The sequence below is a fragment of the Mangifera indica genome, chromosome 11 (assembly GCF_011075055.1).
Source record: "Mangifera indica cultivar Alphonso chromosome 11, CATAS_Mindica_2.1, whole genome shotgun sequence".
Taxonomy (NCBI): Eukaryota; Viridiplantae; Streptophyta; class Magnoliopsida; order Sapindales; family Anacardiaceae; genus Mangifera; species Mangifera indica.
The window spans coordinates 13578082-13605880 of NC_058147.1; the positions used below are offsets into that span (position 1 = coordinate 13578082).

Here is a 27799-nt window from a genome sequence, read left to right on the forward strand (position 1 = left end):
ATAATAGAAATTCCTACTACCATTTGTGAACTGAAATCTCTTGTAGGTTTAAACTTAGGAATTGCTCAGAGCTAAAGAGTTTCTCAGAAATCTTAGAAGAAACAAAAAATTTACAGTATCTTTCTCTAGCTAGAGCAACAAAAGTTAAGGAGCTGCCATCTTCAATTGAATATTTAATTGGGCTTCTGTGAGTTGACATTGGTGGATCACAAAAACCTTGAGACCATTGCAAGTAGTATTTGCAGCTTGACATCATTATACTCAACATATCTTTCTGGTTGCTCAAAACTCGATAGATTGCTAGATAACTTGGGAATTTAAATGTTTGAGGACCTTTAATGCAAGAAGAACTGCTTTTAGGGAATTACCATCCTCTATTGCTGGTTGTAAAGATCTTCGAGTTCTGGATTGTTCTGTGCGTAGAAATTTGGTTTTTCCTTCATTTTCAGTTTTAGGTTCCTTAACACAATTAAATGTCTTATTGCAATCTAACTGAAATTCCTGAAGATCTTTGTTGTATGCCCTCTTTGGAAATATTAAATCTACAGGGAAACAATTTTAAGAGTTTACCTAGAAGTATTAAACAACTTTCTCAGCTAAAGAATCTTTTGATAAGCAGGTGTGGAATGATTCAATCATTGCTAGAGCTTCCTCTATGTGTACTACTTTTAGATGCAAGGAATTGCAAGAAGCTCCAATCATTGCCAGAGCTTCCATCACACCTAGAAGAATTAAATACAGATGAACTGGAGCTAGTATTTGAGTGCTGTTGCCAATTCGCGTATACCAGATTCGAGTTCATCTTTACAAACTGCCTGCAAATGAATCAAAAAGCATGCAACAATATTTTGGTAGATCTACAACTATGACTTCAACATATGTCATCTAAATCATTAAGACTTTGCCATGAAAAGGTACCTTTTTTATCTTTCACTATCTCTGTGTTCTCAGAAGTCATGAATGTTCATTTTTTATTTCAGGTATATGAAAAAACACGTTCAACTAGTTTGTGTCTACTTGGGAGTAAAATTCCTGATCGGTTTAGCTATCAAAGTTCAGGATCTTCAATAGCTATTGTGCTACCTCAGCATTGGTGCAATAAAAAGTTCATTGGATTTGCTCTGTGTGTTGTTGTTGCATTTGAGGGGAGTTATTGTGGTCGTGGTCTCTATGTTGGTTCTTCTTAATCACCAGTTTCAAACCAATGATAATCATTGGGATCACTTTATATTTGGATTGAACCTTTCTATTACTGGTAGGTGGCCTATCGCATTTATTGATCTTGAACACATTGTACTGGGTATATGATAGGTACCTGGTATACTCAGCCAGCTCTCCGGTGCAGATCGTTGGCCAGAACCTCCCTCACGAAGAAGTATTCCCAACTCACCCAGCAGTGGCTTCCTCCAGAAGCAACCAGTTCCAACAGGCAGGAGTTTCTCAAGGCAAAGCCACAATCAATTTGTATTAATTCAATTAGTAATGACACTAAGAACAATGGCAATTCCGCAATAACACCCTGATTTGTATTAATTCAGAATGCTTAATAAATAAACTGTTCTTCTACAGTGCTTAGTTCCCTTACATTAATTTCATAGACATACAATCAAAATGCAACACACAAGTACACACCCAAAATCAATCTCACGCAGCCATCCAAACCCCGAGAGGATTGGCCCCTTCCTTCTGCTCTCTTTTTTCTTCTCCCTTTTTCTCTTCCTTTTCTCTTTTTATATATACTGCCTCCTCTTGTTGCTTTTCCCGCTCTGGCAGTGTCACCTCAGCTATAGGAGTTGTTATGATGCCTCTTGGCTTCTGCTGCAAGCTTGCTGCTTCATCCTTTGTTGAAACTGGTCCTCTGCTTCTGTTCCATTTTGCTGATCTTCCGCAGTTCCTCCCGCATTGCTGCTAGCATTCTCTTTCTTTTTATTTTTATTTCTCACATAAACCTTTATCCTAACATTGCCCCGCCCATCCAGAGGCACCTTGTCCTCAAGGTGCATGTGAGGAAATAGGCGCCTGATATTGGTGTATAACTCCCATGAATTTTCGCATTCAGGTAAGGTTTTCCACCGGATGAGCAGTTCCAGGAGGCCCTGGGAGGAATACCTGTAGCCCAAGACTTCTTCAGGTTGAACTGTCAGCTCCATATCTTCATTCAAGTAGTTGGGCAGCGGCTGAGACAATATTGATGACCCTACTTGTTTCTTTAATTGTGAGACATGGAAAACAGGGTGTATTTTGGCTTCCTCGGGCAACCGTAACCTATAAGCAACCTGCCCTATTCTCTCGATTACCTCATACGGTCCATAAAAACGTGGGCTAAGCTTCTAGTTCGGGCGAGATGCTAACGAACGGAAACGATAGGGCTGTATTTTCAAAAAGACTCAATCTCCAACCTGAAATTCAATCTCCTTTCTGCTTTTGTCGGCTGTTCTCTTCATCCTCTCTTGGGCTTTGCTCAAGTGGTTTTTTAGTTCGTCCAGGATCTGATTCCTTTCCTGAATTAGGGCCGTCACCGCTTCTATCTTGGAATCTTCCTCCACCCATCTAAGTAGAGGGGGTGGGTCTCTCCCATAAACCGCTCGGAATGGAGTCATCCCGGTTGAACTATGGAAGGTCGTGTTGTACCAATACTCAGCCCAAGGTAACCATCTCTGCCAGTTTCTAGGCTGCCTCCCACAGAAACAGCGAAGATATGTTTCGATGCCTCGGTTTACCACTTCGGTTTGCCCATCTGTTTGCGGATGGTAAGCCGAACTGAATTTCAAGGTAGTCCTTGCCGCTCTGAATAGTTCTTTCCAGAATATACTCATAAAAATGTGGTCCCGATCTGTTACGATTGTACGCGGAAACCCGTGAAGGCGCACAATCTCATGAATGAATATTTCGGCTATATCCTTAGCAGTGAATGGGTGCCGAACCGCCAAGAAATGCCCATATTTCGTCAATCTGTCCACAACCACCAAGATCACACTCACTCCCTTCAGTTTTGGGAGCCCTGTTATGAAGTCCATGGACAAGTCTTCCCACACGTTTGATGGGATCGGCAGAGGCTGCAATAACCTCGCAGGAGAGGCTGCCTCATACTTCATTCTCTGACATACATCACATTCAGCTACAAACTTTCTAATGTCAGATTTCATGCCTTCCCAAAATAGAAAAGAAGTCAGCCTTTTATACGTTCGGAAAAAACCGGAGTGGCCTCCGTAAGATGAAGAGTGAAATTCTGAAATGAGTTGCTGAATGTACCTGGATTGCTTTGAAATGACTAACCTGCCGTGGTACATCAGTATGCCTCCTTTCAGGGAATATCCAGGGAAAGCTGTAGAATTACAGAGCAGCCCTTGAACAATCTGTTTCAGTTTCTCATCTCCTGCTACTTCTTGCTGCACCCATTCGGCCTCCTCCACCTGGAATGCTGAAACGGCTTGCAAGGTTCCCGTGAATTTGGGGTTACGCGACAGGGTATCAGCCGCTTTATTTTCGCATCCCGGTCGATAGATAATTTCAAAATCGTATCCTAGCATCTTCACTAGCCAGCGTTGTTGATCAGGGCCTGTTATCTTCTGTTCTGTAAGGAATTTCAGGCTCCTCTGGGCCGTTCGCACTTTGAAACGCCTGCCTAGGAGGTAATGACGCCATCTCTGGAATGCCAGCACTATCGCCATCAGTTCACGTTCGTAAACGGATTTACTTCGGTTCCTCACAGAAAGAGCCTTACTGAGATAAGAGATGGGTCGTCCCCCTTGCATCAGAACAGCCCCGATGCCGGATCCGGAGGCATCCGTTTCCACCACAAACTCTTGGGAAAAATCTGGGACTGCCAGAACTGGTACAGAAGTCATGGCAGCCTTGAGAGCTTCAAATGCCGCCCCTGGTTCAGGCCCCCATTTGAATGCATTTTTTCGTAGCAAGTTGGTTAGGGGCTCCGCGATTCTTTCGTAACCTTTTACGAATCTTCGGTAATAACCCGTTAGCCCCAAAAACCCCCGCAGCTCTCTCAAGTCCCGTGGTACCGGCCAAGCTTTCATATCACTAACCTTCCGTGGGTCGGCCTCAACCCCTCTCTCAGACACAATGTGCCCCAAATATTCAATCTGCTTCTGCCCAAACATACACTTCTTTTTGTTCAAGACCAGCTGATGTCTCTGCAGGATAAGCATTACCTGCCTCAGGTGTTCCAGGTGCTCTCGAAGGCCTCCACTGTATATTAGGATATCATCAAAAAATACGAGAACGAACTTGCGTAAGAGGGGTCGAAAGATTTCGTTCATCAATTCTTGGAAGGTGGCTGGCTCATTGGTTAATCCGAACGACATTACCAGAAATTCGTAATGCCCTTCGTGTGTTCGGAATGCAGTCTTCTCGACGTCCCCATCTCGAATTCTGATTTGGTGGTACCCGGATTTGAGATCCAGTTTGCTGAATATCCTTGCACCTCCTAGCTCATCCAGAAGCTCCTCAATGGTGGGAATGGGAAATTTGTCGGGTACAGTAATCTGATTCAAGGCCTGATAGTCCACACAAAATCTCCATTCTCCGTCCTTCTTGCGCACTAGGATCACCGGACTTGAAAAAGGGCTCACACTTGGCCGAATGACCCCTGCCGTAAGCATCTCTTGCACCATTTTTTCAATTTCATTCTTCTGATAGTAGGGGTAGCGGTAAGGGCGCAAATTGGGCGGTTGGGCGCCGTCCAATATACGGATTGCATGGTCCTTTTCCCTCCTAGGTGGGAGGCCCTGTGGTTCCCTGAATAAAGCTTCGAACTCCCTCAACAATTTAGTAATTTCTGGCTCACTTGCTTCTTCCTTTATTGGCGAGAGTTCTGAAATCGAATTTAATTCCACCCAGAAAGCTTCCCCTTTTTTTCTGAGGAGTTTGAACAGAACCTTGAGTGAGGCCTCTACCTTCCGTAATGACGACTTCCCCTTTAGTTCCACCTTCTTTCCTTCCCACCTGAATTTCATTGTCTGGTTTCCCCAATTCATCTTGACCTCCCCTAAGTTTTTCAGCCACTCCATCCCTAGAATGACATCCACTCCACCTAAGCAGAAAGGGAGAAAATTCTGTTTGATAATGAGTTCTGGAAGGGTTAGCTGAAGGCCTTCACATCTCCCTATCCCAGAAACCTTCCTGTCATCGCCCAACACCACTGTGTATCTCGCCTTTCGTACAGGAATTTTGAGCTCAGCCACCAACGTCTCAGAGATGAAATTGTGGGTTGCCACACTGTCAATCAACGCTATCACCCTCCTTCCACCAATTTCCCCTACCAATTTCATAGTTTTGGGTGGATCCCCCCTATTACCGAGTTACTGTTTAGGTTAGCCTCTCCTGCATCTTCTTCCGCCGGAGCATCCTCCCCAACCTCGTCTCTCTCTTCGTCAGATTCTTCTTCGGAAATCATAATTCTCAGTTGATGGAACCGACAACGATGGCCTGGAACGAATTTGTCGTCGCACCTGAAGCATAGTCCTTTCTCCATCTTTGCGCGAAACTCGGCTTCTGAGAGTCACCGAAAATTATTGTTCCGCCTCGGGGAGAAGGACGACGTGCTGGACGTGGTTAGTGGACGGAAACGCGGATCATCGGGAGAGTTGGAATGAGCTGGAGCATCTGGTCGATTTTGAAAAGGGGGACGTGTATTAGAGACGCTGCGGGTCGGGCCTGGATTCGGATCCGACGTTGGGCCTGGGACGCTTTTGCTGGGTTGTTACTGGCTGGCCACATAATTGGGCCTGTGATTTGAGCCCAAGGCTGCCGGATGGGGGGAAATAAGTATTGGGCTGGGGTGGGAAAAGTAACTGGGTCGGTCGGTTTGGGCTGTGGGTCGTGGATACCCCTTGTCGGGTCGCCCCAAATATTTTTCATCTATCACCATATTCTTCTTCTCCACCTGACGAGTACGATTCATCGTTTCCACGAGCGTCCGAGGGTGAAACATCTTCACCTCGGCTCTGATTTCTTCGGCTAGCCCGTTGAGGAAGATCACCTTCATCGTGTCCTCCGTCAACCCTTCGACTGCCGCTGACAACATTTCGAAGCGGCTTCGAAACTCCTGCACCGTCCCTGTCATCCGGAGGTCGAAGAGCTCCTCCTGAGCCGTGCGTTCATCGGTCGGAGGAAAACGTTCCATGACTTCTCCTTTAAACTCCTCCCATCCGTTGAACGGTTGGTGCTTCTCTCTCCATTGCAACCAGTGCAAGGCGTCTCCCTCCATGCACACGCCTACCGCCGTCATCTTTTCCCTTCCGTAAGGCGGTTCACCTGAAAGTAGAGCTCGACCTTGGATACCCAGTCAAAAGTCTCCTCGCTATGGAATAGGGGTAGTTCCAGGCGCCTATACTGCCATTCTCTCCTATTTCCTGTTGACACCTCCTCAGCTTCTTCCACGACGTCCTTTGCTTGGTCCTGAAGAGTCGTCGAGTTACCGTTCGTTGGCGGAGAATACGATGGCGATGGGTCGGCTTCCACCCTCACATTCGTCTCCCTCGACCTTGTCTCTCTGTTGCCTCCCTCACGGCTCACCACCGACTCCCTCATCTCCCTCAGATACTCCCTAATCGTTTCCATACTGGCTTCCACTCTTTCCATTCTCATATTCACGTCTCTCATTTCCGACCCTATCACTTCTATCCTCTCTTTCACCGTTGTAACTTCCGCCTCCAAGCCCTCTACTCTTGACTCCATTCTCGTCATGCTCTGATACCAGATGATAGGTACCTGGTATACTCAGCCAGCTCTCCGGTGCAGATCGTTGGCCAGAACCTCCCTCACGAAGAAGTATTCCTAACTCACCCAGCAGTGGCTTCCTCCAGAAGCAACCAGTTCTAGCAGGCAGGAGTTTCTCAAGGCAAAGCCACAATCAATTTGTATTAATTCAATTAGTAATGACACTAAGAACAATGGCAATTCCGCAATAACACCCTGATTTGTATTAATTCAGAATGCTTAATAAATAAACTGTTCTTCTACAGTGCTTAGTTCCCTTACATTAATTTCATAGACATACAATCAAAATGGAACACACAAGTACACACCCAAAATCAATCTCACGCAGCCATCCAAACCCCGAGAGGATTGGCCCCTTCCTTCTGCTCTCTTTTTTCTTCTCCCTTTTTCTCTTCCTTTTCTCTTTTTATATATACTGCCTCCTCTTGTTGCTTTTCCCGCTCTGGCAGTGTCACCTCAGCTATAGGAGTTGTTATGATGCCTCTTGGCTTCTGTTGCAAGCTTGCTGCTTCATCCTTTGTTGAAACTGGTCCTCTGCTTCTGTTCCATTTTGTTGATCTTCCGCAGTTCCTCCCGCATTGCTGCTAGCATTCTCTTTCTTTTTATTTTTATTTCTCACATAAACCTTTATCCTAACAGTATAGTCTTGTTCGGGTTCTTAAGGGAGAATATACAACTGCCTCTTTTAAGTTCTGTCCATCTATCTATGATTACAAAGGCCTTGTAAAAGGTTGCAAGGCGAAATGTTGTGGGGTATCTCTACTATATATACAGCCCAACGTGATCCACTCTGACCTTTCTATCAAGAATTTGGCTCATATGATAACAACAGTGGATCACCTTAAAACTAGGAAGTGCCATGCTGATTACAACCCTAATCAGACTAATTCAACTGAAATTAGAAGTGGAGGAACAGATAATGAGTTAGAGCCATATAAAAGAGTTTGCAAAATTTGAAATCAATGCTTGTTGATTGTGACTCTTCTACAATTAGACTTTTGGGTCTTTGTCTGACTATCAAATCTATTTATGGTTTCTCTATCGACTTCTGGTAATTTACCTATCATAACTTTCATGTTTGTATTAGTTTAAGAATACTTTCAGCTTTATGTTCTTGGGTAAGATATTGTACTGCCCTACCCGCAGTCATAGTTCAAAGTTGCGTGGTGTTTTTGTGATTTATTAAAATTATTTTTATTATTTAGGTTTTTGAGTTTTTTTTTTCTATAATTATCTTATGCATTTTCATTCGTTATGTCTACTTCATGTGTATCTTATAACGTATCTCTTTTGTCTTAGTATTATAAAATTTAATTTCAACTTATTGAATGTCTTTGGCTTCATTGTCTAATTACTTGCCTTTGTTTTTTGATTCAAGAACTTAAAAAGTTGTGTGCACATATCTTTGATGACATTGTTGAATGCTTTTTGCCTGATCCTTAAACAAGCATGCCTGTAGGCTAGTTTTGCTTGCAAAAGTATATACTTCAATTCTCTTGATTTGTAGGCTTGTATGTTTATGTCATTGTGTAGGTATCGAGAACACTTGCACTGATTCATATTTTTCTTGCTAAGTGGTATCCCAAAGTTAATGATATGGCATTCTTGATTCTTTCACAATTTTTTTGGTATAAGTTATATTTATTGCTTGTGCTTTTAAATTGCTAGGTTGAAGAAACATGCAATCATATTTGATTCTTGCAGACTCTAATGGACCTATGATTGGTCAATTTCTTTGATTATGAAAAGGACAAGCATTTTGTTTTGTGTGGTGGAGGGACAATTACTGGTTTTGATTCTCTGTGGAAACCCGATTGCAAAATTGTAGGTCTTTACCTTTTTACTTGTTTAATATAAAGTTTTTACTTAGAGGCTACACTGTTACTGGATGATATGCATACACGTCTAATATAATATTCATTGAAATAGTATTCCATGTCTATTATTTTTACTTGTTGATACTTGCTTAGAAAACAGTTAGTTTGCTTGCTCAGTAGTTTCACTTAGTTGTTCTTTCTTAGTTTTACTTTGTTTATGTCATGTAAGTGAATGTTGTACTTTGCATTGTTGCTCTTCACTTGAGAAGTAAACCTATACAAGAAGATAATAATCAATCAAGTTAGCTAAAACTTGTATGCTTATATTACAACTTAAAGAATCAACATTGAACTAATTAGTGTTGTGTTCATTTATCTTCATGTTACAAGGATTATACTGGCAGTATTCCTGAACAATAATAGTGGGGTTTTGCACATTATTCTCGACAATGTCTAGGTCCTCATAAGAATTAAGCTATGTCTTGATTCTTACACCATTATCAGTGCCTATGAAAGTGCAATTTCTCACTATCAAACAATAATTTTGATCTCATTTGGAGTTCTTCGAACACTACCAAAACTAATACTATTTATCGGTCTATATACATACTACAACGTAATGCATATCTAGCCATGACATTCATTGTAGTTATACATATCAATTTGTGTAGTTAATTGTTGCAACTACACTTGTAATTTTTTGTAGCTTATCGTAGCTAGAAGTGGCACAACTAAAAGTGAGCCATGTAAGATTTACATAGCTCAAAATGTTATATTTGATGAATATAATTTTTAATAAAAGATTTTTCTTTTAAGGGTTTAAGTTCTTGTACCACTAAGTTTATGGTTTCTTCTTCTATTTAGCAAAAGTTTTCTTCAATCCAAGTGCAAAATTGTGGCTTGGTATCTACTAATTAGATGCTTGAATGGTCACAAAGGTAGGACTAGATTCGAACCGAGCCAGCTCAAGCTTGAGCTCGAGCTCTACTCGGTCGAGCCCAAAATGAGTTTGCCTTAGCTAAGCTCAGTCGAGCTTGAACTACTCGTCAAATTTTCTAATTAAAATTTTTGATACAAAACGACGTTGTTTTGATCAATATGTATTAAAACGAAATCGTTTTGATAACGAAAAAGAAGCTGCGCCAAATTTGAGTCGACCTTAGCTGAGCTCGGTAGAGCTCTAGCTCGAACTCAAGCCAACTATATATGAACCGAGCAGAGCTTGAGCTTGACTCGGTTCAGCTCGAATCCAACCCTACACAAAGGATCTGTTAGAAAGTTAGTGAATGGGTAGGTGTTTAGGACCCACAGATGTGCTTAATGTATTTTGGGAAAAAAAAATTTATGAAATTATGAAATTTTGTCTCATTATATAGAGATCATGCACAATCGTGCACCTAATATTTATCTTATCTATACAATCTGTGATTATCTAAATTTTAGGGCAAATAAGATCCATGTATAATCCTTATTTAAGGGTAATGCATGCCTGTGTATGATTCATGCACAATTGTGTATAGGCCAAAATTATCCATGTTGAATTTATCCTTATCTAATTGGACAAAGTCCAATATCCATAATTTCTATCACAATTAAACACATTAGGATTATTACACCTTGGTCCCTAAATGCAATAACTTGCATTTTGAGTTCAAAGACTGAAAATTGTCTATCTAGATATCGGACCAGATTCATCTCGAATAATTTTATGCCTTCAAAGGCTCTTCACTTGATAAACTCTTATTGTATGTAACTTATAGACTCTTGGTTAAATTAGTAGCAGACAAATTTGTATCGAGCCTACAACTCGAAAGTCGTTCGTTCATAGACTAAGATTGGTTTATAGCAAGGTATCATAACTATATGACTAACGAATGTGTTAACAATTTACTCTTAACTTGTTAGGAACACTATTACTTATGTAATTCAATCCTTTCATCATACGATATCTCTTTGAGGCAGAGACATATATTATGTGTCTAGTTAAGGGAGCCCTCGATATGCATAAATTGACATTTATATTAACGACTATACGATATTAGATTGAACATCAACTCAATGATACTGTAGCCACAAATTTATGTAGTCATCAATGTTTGTTAGTAGACTTATCAAAGATATCAGTTCTTATGTTCAGGATTGACAAATCTTATGTTAATCCATCATAATCTTTGTACATATCTTGATATGGCCAATTGTTAGAAGTGAAGTAGGATTTCGTCATCCTCACTTTGGGCTATTGAATCTTTGATGTGTGTAATATGTGCTAGAAATAGTTATGGATGTTTTAAGAAAGAAATGGTATGGTAAGCACATTGTATTTGTATGCAAATATTAAATATGATTAAAAAAAGGTGCAAGAATATGTTGGTGGTGGTATATGATGATTGATATGTATGTTAAGCATGTGAACAAGTATTCTAGGGTGATAGAAATGACATATAAGGTAGAGATAAACGTTTTGTGCATTAGGAAATAAAGCCTAATCACTGAAAAACACTAGAATTTTAGGGTAGACAATGGTGCACAATTGCACACAGTTGGACAATTGGACATGGTCGAGGAAGAAGATGACAAATTGTGTGTGAGTGCATGGTTGTGAACTTGTGTAAAAAGGAAGTGAATAGATGTGTAGTATGGGGTGCAAGCCCGCACATAAAGTAGTAGAATACGCGGTTGTGTGTGCAAGGGGTGCATAATCATGACGAGTTGGAATTAGTTCATAGATGTTAGGGAGACATTAGAAGACCAGTAGTCAAAGTATCATTGCACGACCATGACTTAAGAGAGTGTACGCTTGTGCATAGTTAGTAAGGCGAAGCAAGGTCGGTCACACTTGTACATGTCAGACAAATTATAATTTTACCTATTTACTATATGTTGAAACAGGGCAAGGGATTTAAATAGCCGTATTAGAGGAAATTGAAAGTGATTAGTAAATGAAAGATGTTTAACTATATGAAAAATGACATAGACCCTAAATGAAATAGATTTAGGTTTAATTCAAGAAAAGTTATGAAAAGTGAGAAATGGCAATGAACATTGAAATAAGCACCGACTGTGTGCAATGTGGCATAAAAATATGTGAAAACATTTAGATTTAGCTAGATATCTATTAGAGGTCTCATGCACTCGACGTCAGGGCACATAGCAGTTCATTTTATCTAAGGTGCATGGAAAAGGAGAACTGCACTAGATCATTTCTCGCGTGGTCAGTAAAATGCTTCATGTACACTTTTATGGTAGAGGTCATCTGAGAATTGTTTTAGTTAACAATCATGTAACTATGTATACATAGAAAGGGAGAGACTACGATTATATTCCTCATGTGACTAGGGCTGGATTCAAGCCAAGTTGGGCTTGAGCTCGATTTGATTTACATATAGCTAAAGCTCGAGCTCGTGAAAGCCAAACTCGAACTCGATTTGAATTCAATTTGACTCGTTTTTCAGTATTAAAATAATATTGTTTTAATATATATTGGTCAAAACGACATCGTTTTATATTAAAATTTTTAATTGAAAAATCTGGCAAGTAGCTTAAGCTTAGCTAAGGCTAGCTCATTTCGGGCTTGTTCTAGTTGAGCTCGAATGTGAACTCAAATGGGCTCGGTTCGAGTCTAACCCTATATGTGAATATAGTGTTGATGTTGAGTTAATTGTAAGCTTGGCTGGCAATGTGTTATGTGCACTAGTAGTAGTAGACATTTAGGTTATTCTTCAGATTTGCTTTCACAAGGCATATGGGATCCCTGAGTTCATGAGGTAGGTATTCGATTGATATTATGAGCTTAAGACTAGTCATCCGGGATGATAATTCATATGGAGAAAAGACATATGAAATGTCATAGTATAGTCTAGATGGACATCTAGGATGCTGTAAAGCATTTGAGAGAGTAGAACTCATATTTATTAAAAACATAGTTTTGCTTAAATTGCCAGTTTAAGTTTTATTGTTATTTAGGTGCCTTAATAGGTCACCTATTTACTTAGTGTTGTAACACTCACATGCTCTTTTGTGTAGTTTTGCAAATAGGTATGGTAAATGGAAGGGCATATAGGAGAGCCTGTGGGTTAGCTTATGGCGAGCTACGTGAAGAGAGGGCCTAGTGTTTGATGTTCAACTTATTTTATTGATTTATGTTTCAAATTCAATTTGTACCTTATATTAGGATTTATGCACTCTATGTATGATTTGAGTTATGTTATGATTTGTGGATTTTGTCTTATATAATAAATGAATTTTTTCAAACACCTTTTTCATGCATTTTAAGTTAAGTGTATCATGCTTTGATATATTTTTTAATTTTGTTCTATGAATGTTAAGTGAAGTTTTAAGTTAATATCTCTTTAAATCTATATTCCTTCTAGAGATATGTATTTGGAGAGAGGTGTTACACATTTTGGGAATTTAAATAGAAATCCCATGGACTTTGCTCTATTTGAATAACTTTAGAAAATTGCATTAGAAAAAAAAAAAAGAAATTGGAGGAAGTTGCCATGAAAGAGCATTGCCTTCCTTTTATTTTCACAAGTAACGATACGGAAGAGACTAACAAACCTTTTTGAATTTCATAGCACTCAAACTTAGAGAGAAAAAGAGAGGAGAAGCTGTTGTGTGTTCACTAAGGAGATCGTTGGAGAAACCTCTGCCACGGGAAGACCAACATGATCGTTGGAGGAGAGATAGGCCATTAATCCTTAATTTTCTTGCACCTAAGCCTTGTCATTATGTTGTGCTTTGTATGTTTCTAAGAGTGCAGATTATGTATATTATTTATGAGTGTTTGCTTAGTCTTTATATGTGAGAGATCACATGTGCTTATAATGTTTGTGTGGGTTATGGAAATAAGAGAAATGTCATATATGTAAGTATACATTGGAATGGAGTTTGGTAATTTATGTTAATGAAATTTGTGTGAGCACAAGAACTTGTAGATAAAGATTTGTAATGGATGGTTAGAGATGTTAGGACTCCTGGAACTCTAGATCAATAAAAGTCGGCGGTAGAGTATGACGGTCGAAAGTATGACATATGTGTATGAGAATTTCACGGTTGTGCCTTAGTTAGGTCATCACTCAGCCTTGTCGGAGCTAGGTTGGTGGCCTAGGCAAGTTTGGAGTTCACTGGGGTGTCGAATGCACACTTGTAGGAGCACTATCGTTGATACATAGTGTACATCACAATTGTGTAACATGCACGCTAGGCATGAATCGTGTAATCAGGTTGTACTCCATAAGCTGTTTGTCAATGTTGGGTATTCGATTGAGGCACCAACAACTTCAGTCTAGCCATTGCCCATACAACATTTACTCAACCCCCAGTCTAGCAGATGATTGATGTGAAGGGGACAGATGCACTTGATTTATGGATTAGCAAGTAGATAACAATCGCCGGAGTTTCTTTGGACTTGAGTAAGGTGAAGACTCTAATAAAATGTCTGAGACTGAGGTTAGTTGAGGAGGTTCAGAGTTTCCTGGGGTTGGTCGACTATTATAGATTATTTGTTGAGGTTTTTGTTTTTTTCCAAATTAGCCTGACCGTTGACAGAATTAACTCGTATAAATATTCCTTTTCATTGGTCTTTAGATTGCAAGGATAGTTTCTAGGTTTGGAAATAGAGATTGACCATAACTTCGGCTGGTACGTGCTGTCGTTGACACCCAAATTAAATCCTAAATTCCTGTAACAAAAATGTAGTAAAGGAAAGTAGGGATCGATCCCTCGAAGAGCCTTGATTAGTACGTCGTTACAAATAATCGAAACAAAGAAATAAAAAGGGGGTTTTGAACTGAATGCAAATTATAATGGAAAACAATAAATAAAAATTCAGGAAAGTAATCTAAAAGGAATAAATTGATTTAACAAACCTTGGTCTTCGGTCACATCCACCAATGGAACTACGATTGATCATCGAAACAAAATATCAAATTAATTAATTGAATATTCGTTGTGGTATTAAATTTACCTGTCATTCCTTACGATTAGTTAACCAAAAACATGTATTCCAATTAACCCTTATTGATTAATAATTCGGATACGATCTCGAATTTAATTAAACAATAGCATTACGAATTAGAAAGACCAACGAAGCAAGACAACACAAACGTACGACGTTGCATTTAATCTAGTTGATTATTTTCCTAGGATTTAAAGTTTCTGACGCAGCAAACGATAAACCTAGTCGCCACTTCGATTAGATGGATTGAACAATTACGGATTCAGCACCTAAACTAGCAATAGATTATATTAATTGATAAACTAATTGCGCATCTTAGAAATCAACCAACACAATCATGAAATATAATTCAGAAAGATAACCAATACTCAAATAATTAAAAGATGCATTAAAGAACAAAAATAAATCTCACAATCATTGTAGTTCCATGGTTTCAGATCCCTTCAACCAAGATAAATTACTCAGCCACTGTAGAACATGTTTCGCTCTCTAATTCTCTCAATACAATGGTTGATCCTTCTCAAATAAAAATAAGAGTTTATATATATTTTCTTCCTACTAAAAATCTGGAAATTGAAACTAATCCTAATCTCCTAATCCAATCAAGCAAAGTGATACATATCTTCCCAAAAAGAAAGGAAAAGGAAAAGGAAAAGATATATATTTTTAATATAAATCCTTCTTCCAAAAATATCATTCCTTATTTAGCTCAATTAATCCTCTTTTCCAGCTGGTGATTATCCTTTTCCTAGGAAGCAAATCTTAATATTTTCTGGACTCTTGCAACAGATCTGGACGTTCAGATCTGCTTTCCGGATTCTGCTCTCATCTTCCACGTGCCCACGCCTAGTCTGCATTACGAAATTTCCAGTTTAATATGTCTGTTGCAGTTTTTCCTCTTTTTGGCCCTATTTATTCCAAAATTGCTCAAATCTTCCTAAATGCAAAAAGATAAGTAATTCCATTAGATTAGATCAAATTTCCACACAACACAAGGGAATTATAAATCAAAATAGTAACAATTATTGGCCTTATCAAATTCCCCCACACTTATCTTTTGCTCGTCCTCGAGTAAAACAAAAACAAAACAAAACAAACTCAAAAGGGGTTCCATCAATCTCTTTTCTCACGATACCAAAAAGTGTGCATACCTCAAAATTCAAACCAACCAAGATTCAAGCATCAACACACATCATTATCAAATTTTACAAGGAAATATGCACAAAGACAAATCAAGATAATCACATTCTAAAGCATGTGTAAAGCTTCGGTGAATCATCCTCACGGTTATCACTCATATCACTCATGTGTTTAATGGTTCGGTGTTTCGCTCAAATTCTTCCAATGCAAACATTCTACCATAAGCTTGCTCATGCACCAAATCTCCACCACTTAGATTATATACATGCATAAATCAAAAGGACTTTATTTTAGGTTGTAATGAGGCTTTGGGTAAAGGTGAGGATTAATGGATACAAAAGGTTAAAACCATGAATATTAACAAAGCATTTAAACACTTAAGGGGAACAAAAATGTAAAGCTAAAGCCACCACATTTCTTTGCTACTTGCCATTGCCCTTTTTCTTCTCTCTTTTTCAACTTCTTTTTTTTTTTTTCTTTCTTTTCTTTTCCCTTTTTTTTTTTTTTTTTTTTTTTTTTGCATAACTAAGAGAATTGACAATAAAACTAGCAACATAGGGCAGTAACAATAACAACATAAGGCAATAACTAAGAGAATTTAAGTCCCCTTTTCCCCCACACTTAAAATTCTTCAAGATAGCAAATTTACCCAGCAACAAATTTTTATTTTAAATGCCCTGCTAATTTTCATGGTTGGGTGAGGATTTTTACTTGAAGGCTTAGGTTTGTAATATGGTTTTAGCACAAAGAATCAAGGGTTTTGTAAGGCTCAAGGGGCTAACTAGGGAGATTAAAATAGGTTGGTTTTTTAAGCTAAAGGTTTTAAAAAAAAAAAATGCCTTTATCATTTTCATGCATGCACATACCAATGTGGTCTCAAAATGGTTCAAAGCAAGTTCTAGAGATATATTCACATGGAAGAATATCACTCATCAAAGAAAACATAGATTGATATGAATGTTTCAATCTTTTTCGGCTCAAAACTCACGGGTTAATTAAATTCACCTCAACTTCAAACAAACTCTAGGACTCAATTATCAAAATTTGTTTAAGTGCATACCCCAATTAATTGAACAAATCAGTGCACAATGCTCTCCTATTGAATCGGCTAAATCCCAAGGCATGCATACAAATTAATTCATTCAAAGTGAGATTAATGGGCTGTTTAGCTGACTAAAAACAGGGAGGGATACACTAGCTGCCATATTAATAAAAATCAAACTTTATCCAGCAATGAACAGTAACATACACAGAACGCAGTAAAGAAAAAAATTTTTTGAGGCATAATAGAACAAGCATATCACATAAGAGGGCAGAAAAAACTGACAGAATACAAGAACATAGCAGAAAAAAAAAAAATTAGAATTGAAAGACAGAGTAGTGAACACACAAATACCCTCCCCCACACTGAAACCAAACATTGTCCTCAATGTTGAAGCAAAACAGAATAATAATAAAACTGAAATTTAAGAGAAAAAGGAAGAAGAAACTTCTCTGGTTTTGTGGAGACGGAAGAACAATTTGAATTATGGAGATGGAGGAGATGGCGGCGTGAATCCTTGCGAATTGAAAAAGGCGAGCAGATTACGCTCCATACGGTCTAATTTCCGTTCACATCTCTGCAGTTGGGTTCCTATACTGTCGAATGAATGAGCATCGGAAGATGATGGAAGATCTCCTTGTGGTTGGGTAATGGTGGGAGCTGCTTCTGCTTGCGTTCTGGGCTGCCTATGTGGCCTGGAATGAGGCGGTGCTGCTGGTCCAGGTGGCAGGAAGCTGAAACTACCATCTGCTTGTTGTCTTACAATCCCCATCCTGTCTAAACAAGTTATATCCAATGGTTCTACCTCACAAGCAGTATGCATGTTATGATTAGAAATATCTAATAAACCCAAGTTAACGGCTAATTTAGTAATATATGAACCAAGGATCAAGGGTTTATTCTTTTTCTGGACCACGGACTGGAATTGGGTGAGTAACCAAAAGCCTAAATTAACCTGAATGTTATGATCCAGACACCATAAAAAATAAAACTCAACTTTGGAAATGGTACCTGCACTATCCCTCCTTCCAGAAAAATTAAAAGCTAAGAATCGTTGTAAATATTTGAACACGGGACTTTTTAAATACGAACTCTTAGAAGCACTAGGATTATAAGGAGCAACATCAACTGACCATTCATGCCATAATTCAGTAGGATTAAAATCAGGATTGTAATCACAGTGGGATCGTACGTAGCGCTCACTCTTTTCATCCTCTTTTTTCAACAACCCCAAAGCAATGTTAAAATCAGAAATTGAACATGAACATTCTTTCCCCATTAGCCTAAACTCAACTATCCCCTTGGTAAACAAATGAAATTCCTCAGCAACATTAAACTGAAATGTTGTATAAAATTCACGGGTGAGTTCAATAAACGCAGGGCAGTCCACATATACATAATTTTGCCAATTTAATCTATTCACTAGCTCATCAATTTCATTACGAATTCCTAATTGCTCAAGAGTGTGAGTGTGAATATACTTACATGGGTAGATTTTTCGCTCACACATGGACCCATACCGTTGTTGGTCTTGCGCATCAATGAATGTATTGAAACCGCCTAATTTGAGTTGTAGGCTGCTGGAGATTTCCAATTGCTTCCCTTTTTGAGTGCGCGAACGTGGACCCGAGCGGACGGAAGCCGTGGTGGTCGGTGGTGGCTGAGGTGACGGTGAATGGAATGATGGTGGAGGCGTTTCATTCGTCGGAGACGGTGTGGACTGTGGCGCGCTATTGCTCGGTGACTCGTCGGAATCGGACAACAGCTCGGGTGTGGATGGTCTCCGATGGCCGGATTTTGCTGCTCGATGACGCTGAGAACGAGTTCGGACCATGGTGTTCGGAATGGAGGCAAGGGGGCTGCTAGGGTTTCGTTTTAGGTGGAGAGGAAATTTTGAGTATTGTGTTTATCGATTATGTCTCTGGAAGAAATTAACTCAGCCATTTTAAACACACAAATGCAGATTGCCCCCTTGGTTTCAAGCAAATATCAAAGCCAAAAGTTGGACTTTTGACAGAAATACATAACCCAGCTCCAGATTACCAAAGTGCAGATTCCTTCCTTCGTGAACATTTACAGAAGGCTAATTGAGACTGGCAGGAGGAAGAAGACGATTGAACAGTAACCTGAAAATAAATTAAAATAAACTCAATAAAAATCATAAAATAATTGCTAATTAACTATCTAAACATCCTAAAACCGAAATTTAAAACGAAAAATTGAACACATAAACCGAAATTAAAGCAATTGTTGAGAAAATTAAAATTGAAACATTAATCGAAGTTAAGCTTGGGTTGCCTCCCAAGTAGCGCCTTTGTTTACAGTCGTCGGCTCGACGTAATGCCTTCATCTATTCATCCATGTACATGGGATCTTTCACCTCCACTTCTCCAACGTTTTCAGTCGGTACTCCTTCGTAAAACATTTTGAGTCTGTGGCCATTAACTTTAAATACTTTCGATGTCGTTAAGCTCTGAATCTCCACTGCACCATGAGGAAAAACGTTAGTCACAACGAACGGCCCAATCCAACGAGAACGTAATTTACCTGGAAATAATCGAAGTCTTGAATGATAAAGGAGAACTTTTTGGCCAAGTGAAAATTCCTTTCTGGAAATCATTTTGTCATGGAAAGCTTTTGTTTTCTCCTTGTAAATTCTAGCATTCTCGTACGCGTCATTGCGAATTTCTTCTAATTCTTGCAGCTGTAATTTCCTATGTTCGCCACTCTCATCCAACTTCATATTGCAATGCTTGACAGCCCAATATGCTCTGTGTTCTAATTCAACTGGAAGATGACAGGCCTTACCGAATATTAACCTATACGGCGACATCCCAATTGGCGTTTTGTATGCCGTTCTGTATGCCCACAACGCATCTTCCAATCGCAAACTCCAATCCTTTCTGGTCGGACCAACTGTTTTCTCTATGATTGATTTAATTTCCCGATTCGAAACCTCAGCTTGTCCGCTAGTTTGTGGATGGTACGCCGTAGCAATCTTGTGTGTTACACCATATTTTTTTAACAGCGCCTCTATTGTTCGGTTGCAAAAATGTCTCCCTTGATCGCTAATTAGAGCCTTCGGAATGCCGAACCTGCTGAATATGTTAGATTTAAGGAAACCTGAAACAATTTTAGAGTCATCAGTTCGGGTAGCTTTCGCTTCTACCCATTTCGAGACATAATCAACTGCCAATAAAATATAGACGTAACCAAACGAAGATGGAAAAGGCCCCATGAAATCAATACCCCAAACATCAAAAATCTCGCAAACTAAAATAGGAGTTTGAGGCATTTCATTTTTCTGCGAAATATTACCTGTTTTCTGACATCGTTCACAAGATTTACAAAATAAGTACGTGTCTCGAAATAAAGTTGGCCAGAAAAATCCACAATCTAGAATTTTTCTTGCTGTCCGTTTTGCTCCAAAATGGCCTCCACAAGCATACGAATGGCAGAATGTAATAATAGAAGAAATTTCAGTTTCAGGTACGCACCTTCTAATAATTTGATCAGCGCAACGTTTCCATAGATATGGATCGTCCCATACATGATACTTTGCATCATTTTTCAGTTTATCTCTTTGAGCCTTAGATAAATCAGTTGGCAGTGTGTTAGTAACTAAATAATTCACCATGTGTGCGTACCAGGGCAGCCTGCAGCTTGCTGAAAATAATTGCTCATCAGGAAATTGCTCCTGCAGATCCTGCTCTGTTTTAACATGAACCAGACGGCTTAAATGGTCAGCAACTCGATTTTCTTGTCCAGCTTTATCCTTGATCTCCAGGTCGAATTCACTCAGCAGCAGAACCCATCTTATAAGCCTTGGCTTTGCCTCTTTCTTTGTAATCAAGTACCTAAGAGCTGCATGATCAGAGTAAATAACCACTTTAGTACCCAATAAATAAGAACGAAATTTTTCTAATGCAAAAACAACAGCCAAGAGTTCTTTTTCAGTGGTCGAATAATTTTTTTGTGCATCATTTAAGGTCATTGATGCATAATATATGGCATGTGGCACCCTTCCAACTCGCTGCCCCAACACGGCTCCTACGGCGTAGTCACTTGCATCACACATTATTTCAAACGGAAGATTCCAATCTGGTGGCTGGATTATTGGTGCAGAAGTCAGCAGCTGCTTCAATTTGTCAAATGCCTTTTTACAGCTTTCATCAAACTCAAAAGTCACCTCTTTCTGCAGCAGCTTACATAATGGCAACGCAATACGTGAAAATTCTTTAATAAAACGTCGGTAAAAACCTGCATGGCCAAGAAAAGAACGAACTTCCCGCACACTAGCGGGGTAAGGTAAAGATTGAATAATATCAATTTTAGCCTTATCTACCTCAATACCCCTAGCTGAAACTACATGCCCCAAAACTATACCTTGCTCAACCATAAAATGACATTTTTCAAAATTTAAAACAAGGTTAGTTTCAATGCATCTTTGTAACACAAGTGTGAGATTCTGCAAACAATTATCAAATGAGTCTCCGTGAACAGTAAAATCGTCCATAAAAATTTCGATAATGTGCTCAACATAATCCGAAAATATACTTACCATACACCTTTGAAAAGTAGCCGGCGCATTACAAGCTCCAAATGGCATTCGTCGATATGCAAAAGTTCCAAATGGACATGTGAAGGTTGTCTTCTCTTGATCTTCGGGAGCAATTGCAATCTGAAAATATCCTGAAAAACCATCTAGAAAATTATAATAAGCTCGGCCAGCCAACCTTTCCAACATTTGATCAATAAATGGTAACGGAAAGTGATCTTTACGGGTTACCGAATTTAATTTCCTATAATCTATACAAACCCGCCACCCATTCTGAACTCGAGTAGGCACCAATTCATCATTCTGATTTTTTACCACTGTGATGCCGGTCTTCTTCGGAACGACTTGAACAGGGCTGACCCATTCGCTGTCTGAAATAGGATAAATTACTCCAGCTTGAAGCAGCTTTAAAATTTCCTTCTTTACCACTTCCATCATTGGCGGATTCAGCCTCCTTTGTGGCTGTCGAATTGGTTTAGCTCCTTCTTCAAGATGAATTCGATTCATGCACGTAGAGGGACTGATTCCTTTTATGTCGGCAATGGTCCATCCTATGGCTGTTTTATGCTTTTTCAAAATCTGTACCAATTTTTCCTCTTGCTGCTTAATTAACTTGCTAGAAATAATCACTGGTAAGGTCTCCCCATCTCCAAGGTACACATATTTTAGGTGATTTGGAAGAGGTTTCAGCTCCAGCTCTGGTGCCTGCAAAACAGAAGGTATCAATTTTTCGTTAGATACTGGTAGCTCAATATAAGATAAATTATTTGCATTTTTCAGCTCTTTGCACTCATTTATCGCTGCTACTGTATTCTGCACATCTGAAATTAATTTAGGTTCATCTCTTTCTTCCAAAATGTTGTCTTGGTTAGCTGCTTCCAACTCATCTTCAGCATCAAAAATTTCCTGCGCTAGAGAATCAATTAAATCAACTGAATATACAGGAAAATCCACATCAGGATATTTCATAACATCATAAATATTAAATTGGACAGCTTCTCCATCAAATTCCATGGTCAATGTGCCTTTGTGAACATCAATTTTCGTTTTAGCAGTTTTCAGAAAAGGTCTTCCCAACAGAATAGGTGCAGATTGGTCATTATTTTCCATGTCAAGAACATAAAAATCAGCTGGAAAAATCAATTTATCATTAACCTGAACAAGAACATCTTCAATTAATCCTTTCGGATATGTATTCGATCTATCGGCCAACTGAATAACTACACCAGTTTGTTCTAAAGGACCCAGATTAAGAGCAGAATAAATGGAATATGGCATTACATTAATGGATGCTCCTAAATCTAACATGGCCTTTTCAATTTTTGTTTCTCCTATGGTGCAAGGGATGCAAAACATACCTGGATCTTTGCATTTTTCAGGAAGCCTCTTTCGAATTATGGCTGAAACATTTTCTCCTACCTTTATTTTTTCATACCTTTTGAGTTTTTGCTTTCTTTTCAATGTACACAGCTCTTTCAAAAATTTAGCATAGCGAGGCACTTGTTTTATTGCATCGAACAGTGGGATATTGACTTCACACTTCCGAAAGGTCTCATATAAATCCGCATTGCTTTCGCACTTCAGTTTTAAAGCTTCAGGAAAAGGAGGAACAGGTTTGTATTCGCTGAAAGGAGGATATTTACCTGTCGATACCTTTTCGGAAGGATTCTTTTCTATTACCGTTTCCTCTCTGTTTTCCGCTTTTTGTGTTGGTACAGGTGGTACAGGTGGTTCTTTAATTGGCATCTCCAACTCTTTTCCACTTCTCAACACTATGGCGCTAGCATTCTCCTTTGGGTTCACCACAGTTTGCGACGGTAGTTTACTTGAATTTTGTGCTTCCAGCCTACTGATTGCAGTAGCCGTCTGACTCATTTGATTCTCCAAATTTTGAATGCTGGTTCTTGTTTCCTGCTGAAATTTCACAGTGTTAGTAGCCATAGTTTTAACAATATCTTCAAGAGATGTACCTGAACCAGAATTTTGGGTTGGTTGCTGCTGTCTAGGAACATAGGGCTGCTGATACGGCTGAAAGTTATTTGAAGGCTGATTCGTATTTGCATTCCCATAACGAAAATTAGGATGATCTCTCCAACCGGAATTGTAGGTATTCGAATAGGGATTGTAATTATGATTTCACTGCTGCTGTCCTAAAAATCCGCCCACTGCATTAGCATGTTCAGAGCAGTCCTCCTGAAGTGTTGGGCACATATCAGTTGGATGTCCTCCTGCTGAACAGATTCCGCAAACTTTCGCTACCTCTGTTTTTCCTACAGCCATTTGACGTACAAGAGTAGTTAGATCATCAAGTCGGCTTTCAAGAGAAGATATATTTACCTCATTGACGCGCCGAGACGAATGGTCTAATCTATTTCCAAATTGTTGTGAATTCGACGCCATATTTGCAATTAAATTCCGGGCTGCTTCAGGTGTTTTGTCGGCCAATGCTCCACCACTTGCCGCATCAATCATATTTCTCTCATTTGATAGAAGTCCTTCGTAGAAATATTGAATAAGCAGCTGGTCACTAATTTGGTGATGTGGACAGCTTGCACAAAGTTTTTTAAAGCGCTCCCAGTATTCGTATAAAGATTCTCCAGTATGCTGCCGAATGCCACAAATTTCTTTCCTTATGCTGGCTGCTCTTGATGCTGGAAAAAATTTCTGCAAAAATAATCTTTTCATCTCATGCCAAGTAGTGATACTTCCAGCGGGTAGATAATACAACCAATCTTGCGCATCATCTTTCAAAGAAAATGGAAAAGCCCTCATCTTGATTTGTTCTTCGGTTACTCCATTCGGTTTCATTCCGGTGCACACCACATGAAATTCTTGTAAATGTTTATGAGGATCTTCACCTGCGGAACCACGAAAAATAGGTAAAAGATGAATTAGTCCAGATTTTAATTCGAAGGTTGCATTAACATCTAAATTCGGAAAAGTGATGCAGTGTGGTTGTTGATTTAAATTTGGAGCAGCAAGCTCTCGTAAAGTCTGATTTTCAGCCATGTTTTCCTCTGTTTCGCAAGCAGATCTGTGTGCTTGCAGTCTTCTTTTCGCTTCTTTTCTCAGCCCTTTTGCAGTCTTTTCAATTTCTGGATCAAACTGTAAACTAGCTTGTTTCAAAGATCGCGTAACGAACATACAAATTAAAAACTCCCCGGCAACGGCGCCAAAATTTGGTACGTGCTGTCGTTGACACCCAAATTAAATCCTAAATTCCTGTAACAAAAATGTAGTAAAGGAAAGTAGGGATCGATCCCTCGAAGAGCCTTGATTAGTACGTCGTTACAAATAATCGAAACAAAGAAATAAAAGGGGGGTTTTGAACTGAATGCAAATTATAATGGAAAACAATAAATAAAAATTCAGGAAAGTAATCTAAAAGGAATAAATTGATTTAACAAACCTTGGTCTTCGGTCACATCCACCAATGGAACTACGATTGATCATCGAAACAAAATATCAAATTAATTAATTGAATATTCGTTGTGGTATTAAATTTACCTGTCATTCCTTACGATTAGTTAACCAAAAACATGTATTCCAATTAACCCTTATTGATTAATAATTCGGATACGATCTCGAATTTAATTAAACAATAGCATTACGAATTAGAAAGACCAACGAAGCAAGACAACACAAACGTACGACGTTGCATTTAATCTAGTTGATTATTTTCCTAGGATTTAAAGTTTCTGACGCAGCAAACGATAAACCTAGTCGCCACTTCGATTAGATGGATTGAACAATTACGGATTCAGCACCTAAACTAGCAATAGATTATATTAATTGATAAACTAATTGCGCATCTTAGAAATCAACCAACACAATCATGAAATATAATTCAGAAAGATAACCAATACTCAAATAATTAAAAGATGCATTAAAGAACAAAAATAAATCTCACAATCATTGTAGTTCCATGGTTTCAGATCCCTTCAACCAAGATAAATTACTCAGCCACTGTAGAACATGTTTCGCTCTCTAATTCTCTCAATACAATGGTTGATCCTTCTCAAATAAAAATAAGAGTTTATATATATTTTCTTCCTACTAAAAATCTGGAAATTGAAACTAATCCTAATCTCCTAATCCAATCAAGCAAAGTGATACATATCTTCCCAAAAAGAAAGGAAAAGGAAAAGGAAAAGATATATATTTTTAATATAAATCCTTCTTCCAAAAATATCATTCCTTATTTAGCTCAATTAATCCTCTTTTCCAGCTGGTGATTATCCTTTTCCTAGGAAGCAAATCTTAATATTTTCTGGACTCTTGCAACAGATCTGGACGTTCAGATCTGCTTTCCGGATTCTGCTCTCATCTTCCACGTGCCCACGCCTAGTCTGCATTACGAAATTTCCAGTTTAATATGTCTGCTGCAGTTTTTCCTCTTTTTGGCCCTATTTATTCCAAAATTGCTCAAATCTTCCTAAATGCAAAAAGATAAGTAATTCCATTAGATTAGATCAAATTTCCACACAACACAAGGGAATTATAAATCAAAATAGTAACAATTATTGGCCTTATCATCGGCCTTGACTCTACCAATTGGTGGTGAGAGATATGACTTGTGTATGGATGCATCATGTCAAAGACTTAGGGCTATCTTAATGCAAAAAGACAAGAAAATCGTATATGTCTTCTAACAGCTGAAGGAATACGAAAAAAGTATCTGACCTATGACTTAGAGTTGGTTGCAGTAGTATTTACCCCATTATTTGTATGATGTGAAGACAAATATATACATTGATCATAAGTCTAAAATACTTCTTCATTTCGAGGGAATTGAATATACGACAATGTCAATGGTTAGAGTTGGTCAAAACTTATGACATGGACATCAAATACCATCTAGGTAAGACTAATATGGTAGCCAATGCTTTGAGTATAAATGTAATGTTGTCTCAAATAACTGCATTTCCTAAGTTACAATGGAATATCCTTCACGAGCAGATTGAGATGGTCATTAGGTTGTTGGCCAGATTAGACATTAGATCGACTCTATTAGATGAGATTAACATAAGGAAGACTATTGATGAGTGGTGCATACAGAGGATACAAATGGTCAGACTTGAGGATGTTAAATTAGTGGACAGTTTGGTATATGAGAAGCACCCTTCACGGATAGTGTATCGACATATTAAGATACTTAAGCGTTGACAAATCCCTTCAGTGAAGGTCTAGTGGCAAAATCAACGAGTTGAAGAGACTACTTAAGAGATAGAGAATGACATGAGACAAATTTTCTCAATTGTTTAAATGAATTTCGAGACCAAAATTCTTTTAAGGGGTGAGAAATGTAATACCCTGGGTGAGTATAAAGGGTAATTCAGTTATTTCCCCATTTTTCGGTACTACATTCTATTATTCAAATTTTTTGGTCTTAAATTGTGTGTATATGCTCGTTTTCAGAGATTGGGTATGCATGAATAGGAACTCGGAAGGGATCGTGTACGACCAGTAATTATGTATATCTTTATGCATATATGGAAATATAATTAAGACATATATATATATACACAAACACACACACACATTAGATAAGGTGCTGGAATAATTATGGATGACAAATAATTGTATTTTGGGAATTTAAATAGAAATCTCATGGACTTTGCCCTATTTGGATAACTCCACGAAATTGCGTTAGAAGAAAAAAGAAATCGGAGGAAGTTGCCATGAAAGAGCATTGTCTTCCCTTTATTTTCACAAGTAACGACGATACGGAACAGATTGACGAACCTTTCTGAATTTCACAGCACTCAAACTCAGAGAGAAAAAAAGATGAGAAGCTGTTGTGCGTCGACTAAGGAAGGAGATTGCCAAAGAAACCTTTGCCACGGAAAGACCAATGTGATTGTTGGAGGAGAGTTAGACCATTAATCCTTAATTTTCTTGCATCTAAGTCTTGTAATTATGGTCTTTGTATGTTATGCTTTTTATGTTTCCAAAAGTGTAGATTATGTATATTATATATGTGTGCTTGCTTAGTTTTTATATGTGAGAAATTACATGTGCTTATGGTGTTTGTATGGGTTACGAAAATTACAGAAATGCCATATATGTAAGTATACATTGGAATGGAGTTTGACAATTTGTGTTCATAGAATTTGTGTGAGGATGGGAAATTGTAGATAAAGATCTGTAATGGATGGTTAGAGACGTTAGAACCCTTAAAACTTTAGATCGACAGAAGTCGGCGGTAGACTAGAATCGGTGATTGACGGTAAGACACGGGTGCATGAGAATTTTGCGATTGTGCCTCAGTTGGGTTATTGTCTGATGCTACCAAAAGGTAGGCTGGTCGCCTAAACACGTTTAAAGTTTACTGGAGTGTCGGATGTATACCTATAGGAGCTCCACCGCCAAAGAGTAGCATACATCAGAGCCACATAACCTGTACGCTAGGCGTGAATCGCACACGCAGGTTGTACGGCGTGAACGTCGGACGTGCACTTGAAGCGTCGGGAGTGCGAAATCTTTGGGTCGATGTGCTATTTATGCACTTAGTGGGGGATAAACTTGCAGCGCCTATAGAGGCG

The 27799-nt window shown here is 38.7% G+C and overlaps 2 protein-coding genes and 1 non-coding gene across 3 annotated transcripts; 2 read left to right on the forward strand and 1 right to left on the reverse strand.

Annotated features, from left to right (window-relative positions):
* The first annotated feature begins 36 nt into the window (after positions 1-36).
* On the forward strand, positions 37-1649 carry LOC123228764 (disease resistance-like protein DSC1). Its single transcript, XM_044654218.1, has 2 exons — positions 37-851; positions 981-1649. The coding sequence occupies exons 1-2, from the start codon at positions 474-476 to the stop codon at positions 1185-1187; spliced, it is 585 nt and encodes a 194-aa protein (XP_044510153.1). The 5' UTR covers positions 37-473; the 3' UTR covers positions 1188-1649.
* Positions 1650-18868: 17219 nt separating this feature from the next.
* Positions 18869-23534, reverse strand: LOC123228765. Its single transcript, XM_044654219.1, has 4 exons — positions 23421-23534; positions 23225-23300; positions 21523-23092; positions 18869-21051 (listed from the first exon to the last, which is right to left on the reverse strand). Exons 1-4 carry the CDS (start codon positions 23532-23534, stop codon positions 19047-19049), a joined length of 3765 nt encoding a protein of 1254 aa, XP_044510154.1. The 3' UTR covers positions 18869-19046.
* A 250-nt stretch (positions 23535-23784) lies between these two features.
* Positions 23785-23891, forward strand: LOC123230225. The gene has a single exon (XR_006505037.1). It is a non-coding gene; the product is annotated as a small nucleolar RNA R71 (small nucleolar RNA).
* Positions 23892-27799: the final 3908 nt, after the last annotated feature.